Source organism: Spinacia oleracea, chromosome 6, assembly GCF_020520425.1.
Source record: "Spinacia oleracea cultivar Varoflay chromosome 6, BTI_SOV_V1, whole genome shotgun sequence".
NCBI classification, from domain to species: Eukaryota; Viridiplantae; Streptophyta; class Magnoliopsida; order Caryophyllales; family Amaranthaceae; genus Spinacia; species Spinacia oleracea.
The window spans coordinates 39,422,029-39,437,716 of record NC_079492.1 but is presented as its reverse complement, the minus strand read 5'-3'; the positions used below and the strand labels follow the sequence as shown (position 1 = coordinate 39,437,716).

Here is a 15,688-nt window from a genome sequence, read left to right as displayed (position 1 = left end):
TGCTGACATGAACAAACTAGAGATCAGGGTATGGAGGTCCTACTTAATTACCCCTGGGGTATGTGTATCATCTCCCATAAAAGTTGGATAGATGTAAAAAAAATGAATAAAATAAGATAAAGTAAATGAAAAGTGATAAATGTTGTTGGGGTAAGAGGGGTAATAAGTTTATGTCCAAAAAATAAAATAAAATAAAATAAAACATAAAATAAATAGCATTATAAACGGACTAAAATGTAAAGCATAAAAGGTCATTTTAAAACGGAGGTAATACGCATTAGTCCAAAACCTTTTTGGGTGACATACACATTTACACACAATTAAAATAGCACGAGGGCGTACTCATCTTTTTCTTTTTACTTTTAGTTTTTAATTTTTAATTTTTAATTTTTAATTTTTTGAGGGAGCATGAAGGCGTACTTGAGCGAGGAGTTTAAATATAGGTTGTAGCCTTGTTTATTGAACCATGCCCCATTCCATTCATTTGTCAAAAAATGCAGAGCTTGGTTAGCCGTTGTACTGTTTTCCCTCACAACAAGCCAAACCTAAAAATGTATAGCAATTGCTTGTATTTGTCAAACAGATACTCCTCAGTACAATGTGTCGTGGTTCCTAATAATGTGAACTACAAAGTTGAGGAAGAATATCAATACTCGAATTTGGGTCTGGAAAAAGAATTGATTCCAAAACATGTTGCAATAATATTAGATGGAAGTAGGAGGTGGCTTAAGGCTCATGATAAACCTCTAACTTATGAGCCTTTCTTTCAATCTAATTCCCTCTTTGCTGACCTTTGTCTCAAATGGGGAGTTTCAACCGCCACCACTTTTGTATATTCTTACAAAAACTTACAACGAGGCCAAGTGAGTCATTTTTAATTATCATCTTAATTCCTTGTTTATCCTAGATCGTCTTCATCCCAACTTCAGCCAAATTAAATCGATTAATTTAGCTTAATATATTAGAGTTTCAGTACGTAATTAGAATAAGATATATCCCCCGTCCTTTAATACTCGCACTGTGTTGACTGGACACGTTTGTCAATGCACAACTTTGACTACCAATATCTTTAACTTCATATTATAAAAACTTATAGAAATATTAATATTTTGAAAATATATGTTAAGATGAAGCCAACAATATATTATATACTAACATTTGTTTTTATATACTAGAAATAAAATAGGATCAAAATGAATTATGTGAATTGTGTAAAAAGTCAAAACGGTGCGAGTATTATGGGACATAGGGAGTATAAAATAAGATTTTTTGAGATCAAATTGGGTTATGAAATGCTACAAATTTATGTATGTAGAAGAACAAAAAAAATAACTTTAATTCATGGAACTAATCAAAGATTTATTTTCGCCCAAGATTACATGATCGAACCTTTTAATTGTTTTCAGACTTTTGATAGATAGATAATACTTTCTAATTTAATTTTTTTATTAAGACGACACAACTATTTAGCCACGTTTGCTTAAGTATGAAATCAAATATTAATATCTTCAATTATGGATTAGAAAAAATTGATAATTAAAAAATGTTCATTAAGATGAATATAATAAAACCCCACATGACAATATTTTTTATTAAATATATATCACAAAAGAAATCAAATAAGTTTGTGTGAATAGTATTGAAAATAAAATTGTATCAATCTAATAAGAATTGGAGGAAGTATGCAGTACGCTCTAACAACTATTTGTTGGGTTAAATGAGGATCAATGAGGGCTATAGGTTGTTACTTGGTGTTAAGCATGATCGTCTTTGGAGCCACAAGGTAAGTGAAGGAAAGTCCGCATGATCATCTTTGTCTTTCCTCTTTCCGAATTAGAACGTGCTTGTTTTAATTATTTCATATAGCTTCTTGCTTGTCACGTTTAGTTATTTGCACTTGTCTAAATCACAACCCTATCTTCGAGTAGCTAACTACGTAGTAGTACGTACTTCGTATATAACAACAAAAACTACGTACATGCGAGTAAGGCGAAAAGCTCAATGACTGAATGAACCTTGTTGAATGTACTGAAATTTGCATGGGATCCAATTGTAGGATTCCAATGATCTACTGTTTGGGCAGCTCGAAAGATATCTAGAGAATAATCTGGGAGATTTTATCAGGTGATCATCTAACATTACGCAGTACATACCTTAAGCTGATTATAAGTTATGCAATTATAAAATGTGTTACAATTATATTTGTCACTCTTTTGATAGTGCTACTATACAAGGGTGTCACATAGGCTCTACCAACTAATTATTTTTCTTTGATATCAAAAAAAACTAAATATTTTTTCTATCAACGTCATATTTTTACTATGAAAGTCTTTTTTTTTTGGTAAATAAGGCAAATTTTATTACCAAAATGGTAGAAACCAGTTAAGATACAAACCCAAAAGCAAAGAAACAAACAGTAAGGGGAGCACAACCGCAACCCTAAATATTTTTATTATGCTTATAGTAAATATTTTTTTTTCTTTTATCTCGTAAATCAAAAACTGAAAATAGAATTATAATATAATATTTCGTAATATACTTTTGTATGTGTACTTAAAAAAAGTAAATAGAGGGTGTACCTTTTTTCTTTTAATTATTTTCCCCTATAAAGTATAAAAATTATGTGAATGTAATTTATTTATTTTTTATTTCCTATAAAAATTATGTAAAGGAATTTTTTTTCACTTCCCATATACATATTTTTCAGAAAAGTAATAATTATGTACATATGCAATTTGCACATTAATTAGATATTAAAGATTTCTTCCCCTTCTCATTAATTTTAATAATATTGTAAATGTTAAAATTCTTTACTTTGCAATTTAAATAAATGGCACGTCAGTATGACATGTCGTATTTACCACTTAATATTTTGTAGCAAGTTGTGACTTTTATCATTTTGCTATGCAAATTCATTAACATATACGTACATGATGGTTATGAAACTACAGGAAAGGTATAAGAGTGAGAATTATAGGAGAAAGGTGGCTACTACCAAAATCATTGCAAAACATAATAAAACAAGTGGAAGATGAAACGATGATAAAAAAGGACACAAGGCAGTTAGAGTTGATGTTAGCAGTATGTTATTCTGGGACAAGAGATATATTGGAAGCTACAAGGAGCATTTGTGAAAAGGTCAAGGCTGGGTTGATTGAACCCAATTCCATCGACGAGGTCTTGTTTGATCAAGAGCTATGGACTCGTGGTGCATCTCACCCTGACCTGCTTATCCGTACCGGTGGTCGCCTACGTGTCAGTGATTACTTGATGTGGCAACTGGCCCAGTCTGAGTTGTATTCCACCCAACTTTGTGCACCTGACTTTGGAGAAGTTGAGTTCCTCCAAGCCTTACGCTCCTTTCAGCAAAGGGAAAGGACATTCGGAAAGTGATCTATCAATTGTTCTAGTTTAATAATAATAATAATAATAATAATAAAATAATAATAATAAAATAATAATAATAATAATAATAAAATAATAATAATAATAATAATAATAATAATAATAATAATAATAATAAAGATAATTATAATAATAGCCCAGATTGTATCTCGGCTCCCCTCCAACTTCTTGTAGTTCACTTGATCTTTATAGCTTGTTAAGCTTGTAACGTTATTATTATTATTATTTAATAATAAAAATAATAATAATAATGATGATGATAACGTCCATTTATGGGAATCCAATTTAGCTTAACTAGATTGCCTTTTCATTCTAATATTTAAATTCAATGCAATGAATGTTTTATTCAGTTACCAATAATGTCATGGGCCAGTGGTTAAGACTGAGAGTCAAATCTGTGTAGAAGATCTCAGTTATGAATACCGAAAATTCTACAATAAATGACGTGCACCGCTATTTACCACTAATTAAATAAATGACGTGCACCGCTAAGTACTACATCAATTTATTAATTTAATTAAATTTATGCAGCTTTTTAAATCAATGTTATAGTTGGAGGTTCCGGGATGAAACCTAACATCATACATATTTACGGCATACTGTGTTATCTACTCATTTTATACAACTAAAAATGGCGATTATAGTAGAACATCAGAAAATTAGGCCGCTTTTGCATTTGTATTTTGAACAACTAAAAAATCAATACCAAGCAAATCATAACATATCATGGCAATTTTGCAATTATAGTAGCAAATTAAAAAGATTGTTCCATGGCAAAAGATAAAAGAAACATGGTGATTAGGCTTGAGATGGGGAACCAGAACCAGCAGTTTCTTCTATCACAGTCTCCTCAAAAGATTCCAGATTATTGATCTTGGTGAGGATTGTGGCACGAGTTGCATTGGCTTGTTCTGAGTAGTGGTGAAGAGTGGTTTGGAGAGTCTTGACACTGGTAACCAATGCACCTATGTGAGCCTGCATTGAGCTGATCCTGTGATCTGTTCCCTCCTGCAGTTCCACCAGATGGGCAACTGTTGCCTTCAGCTCCAATATCTGGTCGTCCTTTGTGTTCCAGGCACCTCCATGGTCTGGAACATGTTCCTGTTCAGAAGGAAAACGACGGGCTTTGGACTTTTGGGAGGATCTGGGTGTCCTATTCCTTGGCACGACAGTTTCTGGCAGTTTCTCTTGTTTGAGTGGAACAGCATCCTCCTCTATGGGCATCTCCTTGACTTCCCCTTCTTCATTTATTTCCATAAAGACAGGCCCTCTTTTCTTGTTCTCCTTCATTGCCACCCTCAAGCTCTTTCTTTTCCCTTGGGATCCTACACTCTTCCTTTTCCCTCGAGATAAAGTTACCTCTATTTGTTCGAGTTCCTCCTCCTCCTCCACTTCTTCTTTAACTTCTGGACCTTCTTGTTCTTCTTCATCCTTCTTTTCAATTTTTCCAGCCTTAATAACTTTCCCTTGAACTACTTTAAGGTTGAGCAGAGTGAGCATTTCATTTTGTAGGATTTGGGTTGATTTTAGAGGGATGACGTAGTAGGGAGTGAGGTCAACTGAGAAACTTTTTAAGATTTCAGTGAGAAGCGAAGAGTAAGGGATTTTGAATTTTGGGATGCAGGTGGATAGATGTTTGATCATAATAGCTGGAAAATTGATGGGAATTTTTCTTTCCAGACAATACATGAGGCATGCATCAAACAAACTGGCTATGTTTCTCTTCTGGGTTCGAGGAACTATACCTCTCCACACTATATTGAATACCAGTTTTTGAAGGGGTGAGAAACAGTTATGTGTTGTGGAGGTGGACACTTTGGAGTTTCCTCCAATTGAACCAACAATGTCATCCTCATTGACACTATCAATGGTCACTGTAATCTGACCTTTCAACCACATATCAAAACCCCTATTGGGTGTACCAAACAGCTGTTCCAAATAGGAGGCATCAAATTCTATGCGAGTTCCATTTACTTTACTTGAGCACACATCATCAACACAAGTAAAGTTTTTGCAGAATTCTTTCATGGCTTCGGGAATTAGGGGTGATTTGGCATAAGTACTTAACAAGCTTACCCACTTTTGGTGTTCGAGGATTTCCATCAATTCATTGAACTTCGTAGCTTCACACCATGTTGAATAGATCGCAAACCCTTCCACCAGATTGCTCTCCTTAGCAGCGAGTTTCTTGACGCTTTTTCCTTCCCCCTGGGTGTGAGCACCCTCCCGGTGTTCTTCAGTTTCTTCGAGTTGTTCACCCAAAGTTTCTACCCTACGCTTTTTGGATTTCCTTGTGGAAGATCTAGGGTTTGAAATTGGGGATTTCATTTCGATGTCAGTGTCGATTGGTTCCCCCTGAGTAATTGCGAGTATTGGATTGTGGGATCGAAGAGGAATTGGCGATTGAATGGGTGAGGTATCCATGGGAACTGGAGATGAAGGATTTCTTTTTCGTTTGAGGGAAGTGAGATCAGTGTTGTTGCTTGTGAGAACCATGGTGAAGGTTTTTATAGGTGAAAGGAGAGGTGGTGTCAGTGGAGAAGGCGTGTGGGAGAGAGAGAAAGGGGGTTGCATGGATTGAATGTGGAAAGGGAAGAGTTTCTCCTATTTATTGCCAATGGAACCGTTCCAAACATTCTTTGAATATGGGTATTCGGTTTTGAATTTTAAAAAATAAATAAAAAAAATAAAAGGAAAATGTAGAAATAAATTAAATTAAAACTGTGTTTGACTTTGACTTGCTTAATTTCGTATCTCTGACTTAACTAGTTTGAAAGGAACTGCTTACCTTGCTCATTTGGAGTGTGAGTGTATTTGCCACGATGGTAAGCTTCAACTATGTTTGCACACAAGATTTTGTGTTTGTAATAGTCTATATATTTTTATTATGCTTATAGTAAATATTTTTATTATGCTTATAGTAAATATTTTTTTTTCTTTTATCTCGTAAATCAAAAACTGAAAATAGAATTATAATATAATATTTCGTAATATACTTTTGTATGTGTACTTAAAAAAAGTAAATAGAGGGTGTACCTTTTTTCTTTTAATTATTTTCCCCTATAAAGTATAAAAATTATGTGAATGTAATTTATTTATTTTTTATTTCCTATAAAAATTATGTAAAGGAATTTTTTTTCACTTCCCATATACATATTTTTCAGAAAAGTAATAATTATGTACATATGCAATTTGCACATTAATTAGATATTAAAGATTTCTTCCCCTTCTCATTAATTTTAATAATATTGTAAATGTTAAAATTCTTTACTTTGCAATTTAAATACATGGCACGTCAGTATGACATGTCGTATTTACCACATTAATATTTTGTAGCAAGTTGTGACTTTTATCATTTTGCTATGCAAATTCATTAACATATACGTACATGATGGTTATGAAACTACAGGAAAGGTATAAGAGTGAGAATTATAGGAGAAAGGTGGCTACTACCAAAATCATTGCAAAACATAATAAAACAAGTGGAAGATGAAACGATGATAAAAAAGGACACAAGGCAGTTAGAGTTGATGTTAGCAGTATGTTATTCTGGGACAAGAGATATATTGGAAGCTACAAGGAGCATTTGTGAAAAGGTCAAGGCTGGGTTGATTGAACCCAATTCCATCGACGAGGTCTTGTTTGATCAAGAGCTATGGACTCGTGGTGCATCTCACCCTGACCTGCTTATCCGTACCGGTGGTCGCCTACGTGTCAGTGATTACTTGATGTGGCAACTGGCCCAGTCTGAGTTGTATTTCACCCAACTTTGTGCACCTGACTTTGGAGAAGTTGAGTTCCTCCAAGCCTTACGCTCCTTTCAGCAAAGGGAAAGGACATTCGGAAAGTGATCTATCAATTGTTCTAGTTTAATAATAATAATAATAATAATAAAATAATAATAATAAAATAATAATAATAATAATAATAATAATAAAATAATAATAATAATAATAATAATAATAATAATAATAATAATAATAAAGATAATTATAATAATAGCCCAGATTGTATCTCGGCTCCCCTCCAACTTCTTGTAGTTCACTTGATCTTTATAGCTTGTTAAGCTTGTAACGTTATTATTATTATTATTATTTAATAATAAAAATAATAATAATAATGATGATGATAACGTCCATTTATGGGAATCCAATTTAGCTTAACTAGATTGCCTTTTCATTCTAATATTTAAATTCAATGCAATGAATGTTTTATTCAGTTACCAATAATGTCATGGGCCAGTGGTTAAGACTGAGAGTCAAATCTGTGTAGAAGATCTCAGTTATGAATACCGAAAATTCTACAATAAATGACGTGCACCGCTATTTACCACTAGTTAAATAAATGACGTGCACCGCTAAGTACTACATCAATTTATTAATTTAATTAAATTTATGCAGCTTTTTAAATCAATGTTATAGTTGGAGGTTCCGGGATGAAACCTAACATCATACATATTTACGGCATACTGTGTTATCTACTCATTTTATACAACTAAAAATGGCGATTATAGTAGAACATCAGAAAATTAGGCCGCTTTTGCATTTGTATTTTGAACAACTAAAAAATCAATACCAAGCAAATCATAACATATCATGGCAATTTTGCAATTATAGTAGCAAATCATAACATACCAAGCAAATTAGGCGTTTGCCTGAATCGGAATCTCGTCAACCAGCAAAAAATCCCCATTAGCATAATAATATAAGCAGACCCTTATTGAAATGATATAATTAAATAAAAAGCCTAATTTCATAACTAAAATCCAATTAATTGCATAGAATAGAGATCAAACAATCCGCAGAAGAAATATCAAGGCTAGGAATCAAATTTTCATATTTTGAAATCTAGTCTAGGGTGAAGCGTCAAAGATTGAATATGACCTAATTGGAACCAAAATCTTGCCGAAGAGAAGAAAAAGAAGTGAAAGAGAGAGGCAGCCATTTAAACTAGTAGAGAAAATGAGGCAGAATGGGAGAAAAGGTTGGGGAGTTGAAGGAAAGAGACGCATACATGCTTTTTAGAAAGGAGGTTCATTTAATAATCAATCTATATTATTACGGAGTAATTAATTATTATTTTATAATACATAACGGTGCATATCACTTCCGGTACATATCGGTACATGACATTCGCTGTAGACTCATTATTAGAATACCTCCTCTTTTAGCTCATTTGTAATTTATATTGCTCTTGTACCTTATTCACACCAATAAATGATTTATCCAGTTAAATAAGAAGGTTGTGTTTTGGTTGATTTTATTCTACTCCCTCTGTCCCTGAATACTTGCACCACTTTCCTTATAAAATCGTCTCGGGTTACTTAGACCATTTCTATTAATGGTAAACTTTTATTAATATTATATCAACTACTCCCTTCACATGTTATTTTGTGGTCCCATGCACCCTACCCCGGCCCTTACCCCCTTTAAAAAGTTGACAAATACCCCCTATCTGTATTAAAAAAAAAATACCATATTATCAACTACCATCTATTTAATAATAAGTTAATTACTTTATATTAAATTATGTGCCGGTCAAAGATTCAAATGTTTTGGGACACAGGGATTAATATTTTTCACCAAAATTATTTTTACCACCTAGATAAATAGAAAAATGGTTTTGTATCACATAAAATACTAAAACTTGTATTTTACCACCTACGGAGTAAATAAGAATTAAAACTTGTTTTTTACCACCTGAAAACGGAAATATATATAAAATCGTTATGTGTAGCTCACTACTTCAATTTCTCTGCGATTTTCGTTAACTTCTTCACCCTCCTCTCTTTATTGAAATTGAATTAGTCAGCCTTGTGAATTAATAAGATGAAAATTTTTGTGAATTCATAGAAGAGAAGGAAGCATGGCAAGAGATGGAAGTTAAATACATGAAATCGTGAAAGAAGAAAAAAATATCAGAAATATAACCATTATTGTGGCCCTCCACACAACGGTTTCATCTATTTTTCAATTTCGGGTGGTAAAAAATAAGTTTTAATTTTTTATTAGGTTTTAAAATAAAAGTTTTAGTTTAGGTAGTAAAAAAATATTATATTTGTTTAGGTGTAAAAACACTACAAGAAATTGTACTATTAACAACGGGAAATCCCGTCCCGAAAGGCCAATAATCGTTAATTAGCGACGGGATTTCCTGTCGCGAACCCGTTATAAAAGGGGGCCGTCGTTAATAGTAATCCCGTCGTAAATTCGGCGTAAACCCGTCGTAAAAGACATTTGCGACGGTTATTCCCATCATTGTTTGGTTGTTAGCCCCGTCGCAAAAGGCTTTTGCGACGGGATTTTTGACCCGTCGTAATTAGGTTGTCGTTAAAGATACAAATTCTTGTAGTGAAAATAACTTTTCCTTATTTCTATGATCTAACATATATTAAATTTTCCCACTAAAAGATTTTGGTGAAATTTATTACCTATAATTTTAATGAAGCTCGATCTATTACTACTTGTAAAATTAATTTCCTAACTTAATGGATTGTTTTTTTTTTTTTTAACAACTTATTTAAATTGTACTCTCAATTTTATTTTCCTAGTATTCTTCAGTGCAAGGGAAGTACAAATTTTTTGTAAATAATGTGCGTACTAAATAATCAAAAATATTATATGAATATCCGAAAATTAACAATGAATTGAAAACTAAACTACCTACGGTAGGTCCTAAACCATAAACACTTGCAGACTTTACGAACGATGGAATGTGGAGTACTTCGTCCATTCTATAATGTTTTCGTATTTACTATTTATATTGTTAAAGTTTAAAAACAATCGTAATTAGTAGTATACAAAATTAAAATACGAACTTGTGGGATATCATTGATTTCTTTTAGTGTAAAATTTATAAATATCACATTTTTAAATTTTTTGCAAAATTAAAACTAAATGATTAAAATACTCCCTTTATTCTCGAATATTAGTCCATTTTGTAATCTTGACACTATTCACAATTGAAGAGAATCTTCTAATTTATTTCCAATATATATATACTTCAAAACATATTCATGTGAGATCTTATGTTGTTCGTCTTAATGTTTAAAAGGCGTTGAGAAAAATGTCTATGTGCCACGTAGTACTCTTTCCTTTGCGCCACATCATTCACTCACCAAATGAATGGCATATCATAAACAACCAAAAATCAACACGTACAACAAGGTTCGAACTCTAGACCTCAAGTGTGGATGATAACTCTCATTACCATCTTTACCAATAACTAATTGTGGTTTATCTCTTCACATTAATTTATAAATGAATGTTAAAATGAAGTCTAAAACAACTAAATTTTTATGTAACTTTTTATTTTCTATCGACTATTTTGGGAAAAAAACAATATTAAAGAATTAGGACAACCATGAATAAACATGATGTCTTAAGTCTCATAAGCATCAACTACATAAATGCTTTGCATGGCTGTATACATCTAATTTGGTGTTTATTAATTTGAATCACTTAGTTCCACTAGAAAACAAATTATACAAATTGTAAGATGTAATTGAAAAATTATTTCCCATGATAAACGACTTAGTGTGTTTATGTATTTGACGAACTGGATGGAGGCTTTTCACTTTATGGTATACATGTATTTTATCAAATATCAGGTTTAAGAAAATTCTAAAATTTTAGCTATTCAATGTAGCAATCGGGGCATCGTCCGGGCCACACACTAGTTAACATTTAAATATTGAGTTGAAACGAGTTAGGACTAATATTTAAAAATGAAGGGGTATTGTTTGGAGACAGTATATAATAATAATAATAAAAAAAAGTAGGAATATTATAAAACGGAAGGAGTACATGACAAACCTGTAGTGATCATGATGATGACAACATCAATAATACTATAAAACACTTAAATAAAATATTAATTGAAGAAAATAACAACAATAAAAAACACATGGAGTAGTACGATGAAACCATAACCACCATCAGGATATATAGCTGCAAATTAATACATAGACTATAAAAATTACAATAGTACTCCGTAACAAATTAATAAAAACAGTAAGGAATATTGGTCGTGATAATGACAACATCAACAATATTATAAGACAAATAAAATGTTATTTGAAGAAAGTAACGTACAACAGACAAAAACAAAATACGTAGTACGATGAAATCACCATGAATCCATGATAGGCTAAAAAGCAACAAAATACATAGCGACTTAAAAAATACATCGTACGTCTTATTATAAAATAACCCTGATGGAAATATAAAATTAAGGAGGATGATAATGGAGTTGAAAATGAATGTCTATTCAGAAAGCACGAGGAGCTGCAATGATCATAAGAGGGTCCCGCCTCCGAACTGTGATGCCAGCGATTTCAGTCATGTTTAACATTTCACAATCAGGCAATTTCAAGTCAAACTCGAACAAGAGAGTCGCGATCATAAGCTCAGCATTAGCTATGCCAAATGATATCCCTGGACAACTTCTTCTTCCTGATCCAAAAGGAATATATTGAAAATCTTGTCCTTTGAAATCAAATGATGATGAACTTCCATCATTCAGGAACCTTTCTGGACGAAACTCCCCTGGTTCTTCCCAAAATATAGGATCGTTCTGGATTGCCCATGCATTGATGATCACTAGTGTTCCTGCATCGATATCGAAACCATTTACTTTGGTGTCCTGCAATGCCTCTCGAAACACCAGTAAAGGAACAGCAGGGTGCATCCTAAGTGCTTCCTTAATCACAGCTTTTAAATAAATTAGATCCTTCAAATCATCATCATTTACCCTCCGACCTTTCCCCTTCATTTGTTTTCTTACCTCTTCCTCTACTTGTCTCATTTTTTCTGGATGCCTAAGTAGCTCCAATATCACCCATTCTACAAGTGTGTAAATTGTGTCAATCCCTGCAGCAAACATATCCTGCACAATGTAAACAACATTATAAAGCGAATTAATTAAAATGAAACGGAGGTAAACGATCCATAGTATATGTTTATAAATTATAACCACTTACCAATACAACAGCTTTGATACTGTCAAGTGAAAGACCATCTCTGTTATTCATACCAACTTCAAGTAAAATGTCCACAAAACTTTTATCCTCAATATTTGTCTTAGTGTTTAGATGAATTTGTTCTTCATGTATTGCCTTTTCAAGAAATGAGTCTAACTGTTGTGCAACTTTCTCCAATCGACCTTCCAAACCGGTCAGTCGGTCTATCCAACTAAGACCGGGTACAAAATCTCCCAAAAAAAATGTCCCAAGCAGCTTCATAGCTTCACTCATGCTATCCTCAAAATTGTTGTTACCTCCATATCCATCATGATTCTTACTATATTTCCTTCCAAATGATGCCCTGCAAATCACATCAAATGTATATGACATAACTATTTCCGTCAGATTAACCACTGAAGAAGATGATCTGTTCAACTTTTCAACCACTAGAAGAGTCACTTCTTCTCTTATTCTTCGAAACGATTCAACTTTTTTGTTACTTAAGAGCTGCATAACACACATACTCTTCATCTGTCTCCAATAATCTCCGTAAGGAGCAAAAGCCACGTCTTTACCGTTGCTGAAGAGCCTACTAGCAACGCGTAATTTAGGCCTGTTACTGAAGTTCACATCATTGGTCCTCATGATTTCTCTGGCTGCATCTACAGATGATACCACAAGGGTTGGTTTGCTGCCCATTTTGAGCAACATCAGCTTGCCGTATTTCTGAGACAGTGATTGAAGAGAACGGTGTGGTAACAGACCTACCTGGTGGAGGTTCCCTATGATTGGCAGTTTCGGTGGTGAGGGTGGTAAGATTTTGGCATTATTTTTGCTGCTGCCGGAATTTGAAGAGAAACTCTTATAGTACAAGATTACAAAGAGTAAGATTGCAGGGAGGAAGAAAGGATGGAAAACAAGTTTATCAACATATGGTAGATACAGACTAAACATTGTTACCATGTGTTTGTGTTTCTGCGAGAATTTGAGTGCCGGAATTGAAAACAAGAAACACACATATATTCTTGACTTTTACCGACTACCCTACTGGTTTAATACAAGATCTGATTAACGTTGCGTTCTATTCACATGATTTTCACTTATTTTACTGAACTTATTTGAACTAAACTTATCTAACATGAACTTGTCAGAACTTATTTACAACTTATCAAAACTTATTTTAGTTATAAATTATACTTGGTCTGTTGGTCATCCCTTATTTTTCATGATTTTATGTTATCTGAACTTATCTTAACTTAACTGAACTTATCTGAACATAATTTTTTTTCCTGAAATAAGTGGAAATAAGGTGAACAGAAAAAAGGCGGGTTAGGTTCGTGCTGGGCCCATTACCAAGAAGTTATGTTTATTACGTCGCATCATGCAAACTTTAAGTCAACTTTTTCTGCCAAAAATAACATGCTTTTCAAGTTTGCATTACGCGACATAATAAACTAAAAACAAAAAAATAGATTAAATCTTTATGTGTGGCTACCTAATTCAACTATGTTATTCCAGTAGGAACACGCACAAGAGGGGGGGGAGGGTGAATTGTAATTGGAACTTTGGTAAAGTTTCTTGCGGAACTTAGAAACAATCAAGGAACTGAGAATAGAAAAGAAAATAACAATAATTGTGAAAACTTCTTGACACTAATCAAGAAGAGAATTCCTTTTATTATAGTAATACCTCGATTACAATAATCTCTCAAACACAAGTTCCTCTCAAACTTAAAAGGACAAAAACAACCAGAAAATAAACTACGCATTGGCTGAGGTAGTGCAAGATGAACATGGGGACAGCCGCCTGTGCCATTATTGCCCAACATCATCTTCAGCATCAGACAGAGGCAATTCCCCAGGGTGAACATTCTCAACACAATGATCAGGCACCCCATCATCTTCTGGCACCGCACCGCCCGCAGCTAGAGACGCTTGCTCGGCCTCCCTCTTCTTTCTCAAAAGCTCAACATGGAGCCCAGCCAACCAAGCAGCTTCGATTGGAGACCAGTCAAGATCAGGATGCTTCTCTTGCACTATTAGCGAAGCAGCCTTCCACCCGCCATCATAGCTCTGAGTGCGCAGAGCATACTGCTCATCTGACCGACGGAAGTCGCGAACGGCAGCCGCAAGCTGATCTTCGATGGAGTTCTGCAGTTGGGCCATCTCATTGTCATGAGACTGCTCAACAGAGAGAAAGTCTTGCTGGAGAGCCTCAATTTTCTGCTGTCCGGTGACCAGATCAATTTGGGCCTGAGAAAAGCTAGCCTGCAGCTGATCACGCTCTTCAGTAACAAGCTTCAATTGATCATTAGCCGAAGTAAGACAAGTCGAAGATAACTCCAGATCAGCAGTGAGCTCCTCAATTCTCTTCTTTTGGGCCTCTATGTGAGCAACGTTGGCAGCAAGTCGTTTCTGGTAGACTATGAAGACTTCTGTCAACTCACGAACAGCGTTGCCACACTAAGAACACAGAAAAAGAGACAAGCATTATAAGTTGGTGCATAACAAAAGAAACGAACCAATGTACCAAAGGAGAAGAGAAGTAAACCAAGTATACCTCCATGACCTTCTGGCAGGCATTCGCCCCAGGAGTATACAAACGCTCTTTCGGCAGGTCGCTGGGCAACTGCAGACCTCTTAACATCCTCAGGGCAAGCGTCCCGCCTTTCTCAGGGTAGTTCCCATATAAGCTTTCTGACTCGGACACATCCCAGCGCGGGACAAAAGTACGATCCAAAGCAGCAGGACCAGAGAAGATAGCAGCCAGCTCGGGGTCGGCCTGGGGACGAATGTCGAGAAATTCTTTCTCAACAAACTCCTTATGCCGACCCGTGATATGCAGGTCAAGATCATCAGCAGCCAGATCACTTCCTTGAAGCTCGTGCTCCAAAAACTGTCGAAGAGAGCTACCAGAAGTGTTGCTACGATGGGGATCAGCCGCAGAAGGGGAGGCTCGAAGTTGCTCAGCTCCGCTATCAAACCTAGGTTGTTTCCCAGGACGCTGAACAAAAGGTGGCTCCTCAGCTTCGATATCCACAGGCTCCGACGCAGAGCCCGAACAACCTGGCTGGTCACATACCTCACCAGCCACCTCCCCAAAATCATGGCCTGCATCCTCTGTCGGAGCTGCGAGCCCAGCCTCGAAATCGGCTCGGTCACGACGAGAGCCTGACAGAGCACCACGATGGGAAGCTCCGCGAGAGGTCTGCCCTCGACGAATAGGAGTGCTCGCAGAACCAGTGTTTGTAGAGGAAACCACTCGAGACACTCGGGGAACGATCCCAGAACCGCCACCCCGACCAGAACGGCGTGTAGAACT

The 15,688-nt window shown here is 34.9% G+C and overlaps 3 protein-coding genes across 3 annotated transcripts; 2 read left to right on the top strand and 1 right to left on the bottom strand.

Moving 5' to 3' along the window:
- The first annotated feature begins 484 nt into the window (after nt 1-484).
- On the top strand, nt 485-3,692 carry LOC110798443 (uncharacterized). The gene is made up of 3 exons (XM_022003618.2): nt 485-863; nt 2,057-2,124; nt 2,952-3,692. The coding sequence occupies exons 1-3, from the start codon at nt 495-497 to the stop codon at nt 3,391-3,393; spliced, it is 879 nt and encodes a 292-aa protein (XP_021859310.2). The 5' UTR covers nt 485-494; the 3' UTR covers nt 3,394-3,692.
- A 3,210-nt stretch (nt 3,693-6,902) lies between these two features.
- Nucleotides 6,903-7,256, top strand: LOC130463082 (uncharacterized). The gene has a single exon (XM_056832119.1). It carries the CDS (start codon nt 6,903-6,905, stop codon nt 7,254-7,256), a length of 354 nt encoding a protein of 117 aa, XP_056688097.1.
- A 4,204-nt stretch (nt 7,257-11,460) lies between these two features.
- On the bottom strand, nt 11,461-13,392 carry LOC110798442 (cytochrome P450 736A117). The gene is made up of 2 exons (XM_022003617.2): nt 12,386-13,392; nt 11,461-12,291 (listed from the first exon to the last, which is right to left on the bottom strand). The coding sequence occupies exons 1-2, from the start codon at nt 13,328-13,330 to the stop codon at nt 11,674-11,676; spliced, it is 1,563 nt and encodes a 520-aa protein (XP_021859309.2). The 5' UTR covers nt 13,331-13,392; the 3' UTR covers nt 11,461-11,673.
- Nucleotides 13,393-15,688: the final 2,296 nt, after the last annotated feature.

Coding starts and splice junctions, on each gene's coding strand:
- LOC130463082 (XM_056832119.1), top strand. CDS start 6,903: ATGATAAAAAAGGACACAAGGCAGTTAGAGTTGATGTTAGCAGTATGT.
- LOC110798443 (XM_022003618.2), top strand. CDS start 495: ATGCAGAGCTTGGTTAGCCGTTGTACTGTTTTCCCTCACAACAAGCCA. Junction 864..2,056: donor AAAACTTACAACGAGGCCAA/GTGAGTCATTTT, acceptor ATCCAATTGTAG/GATTCCAATGATCTACTGTT. Junction 2,125..2,951: donor AATCTGGGAGATTTTATCAG/GTGATCATCTAA, acceptor ATGAAACTACAG/GAAAGGTATAAGAGTGAGAA.
- LOC110798442 (XM_022003617.2), bottom strand. CDS start 13,330: ATGGTAACAATGTTTAGTCTGTATCTACCATATGTTGATAAACTTGTT. Junction 12,292..12,385: donor GTATCAAAGCTGTTGTATTG/GTAAGTGGTTAT, acceptor TACATTGTGCAG/GATATGTTTGCTGCAGGGAT.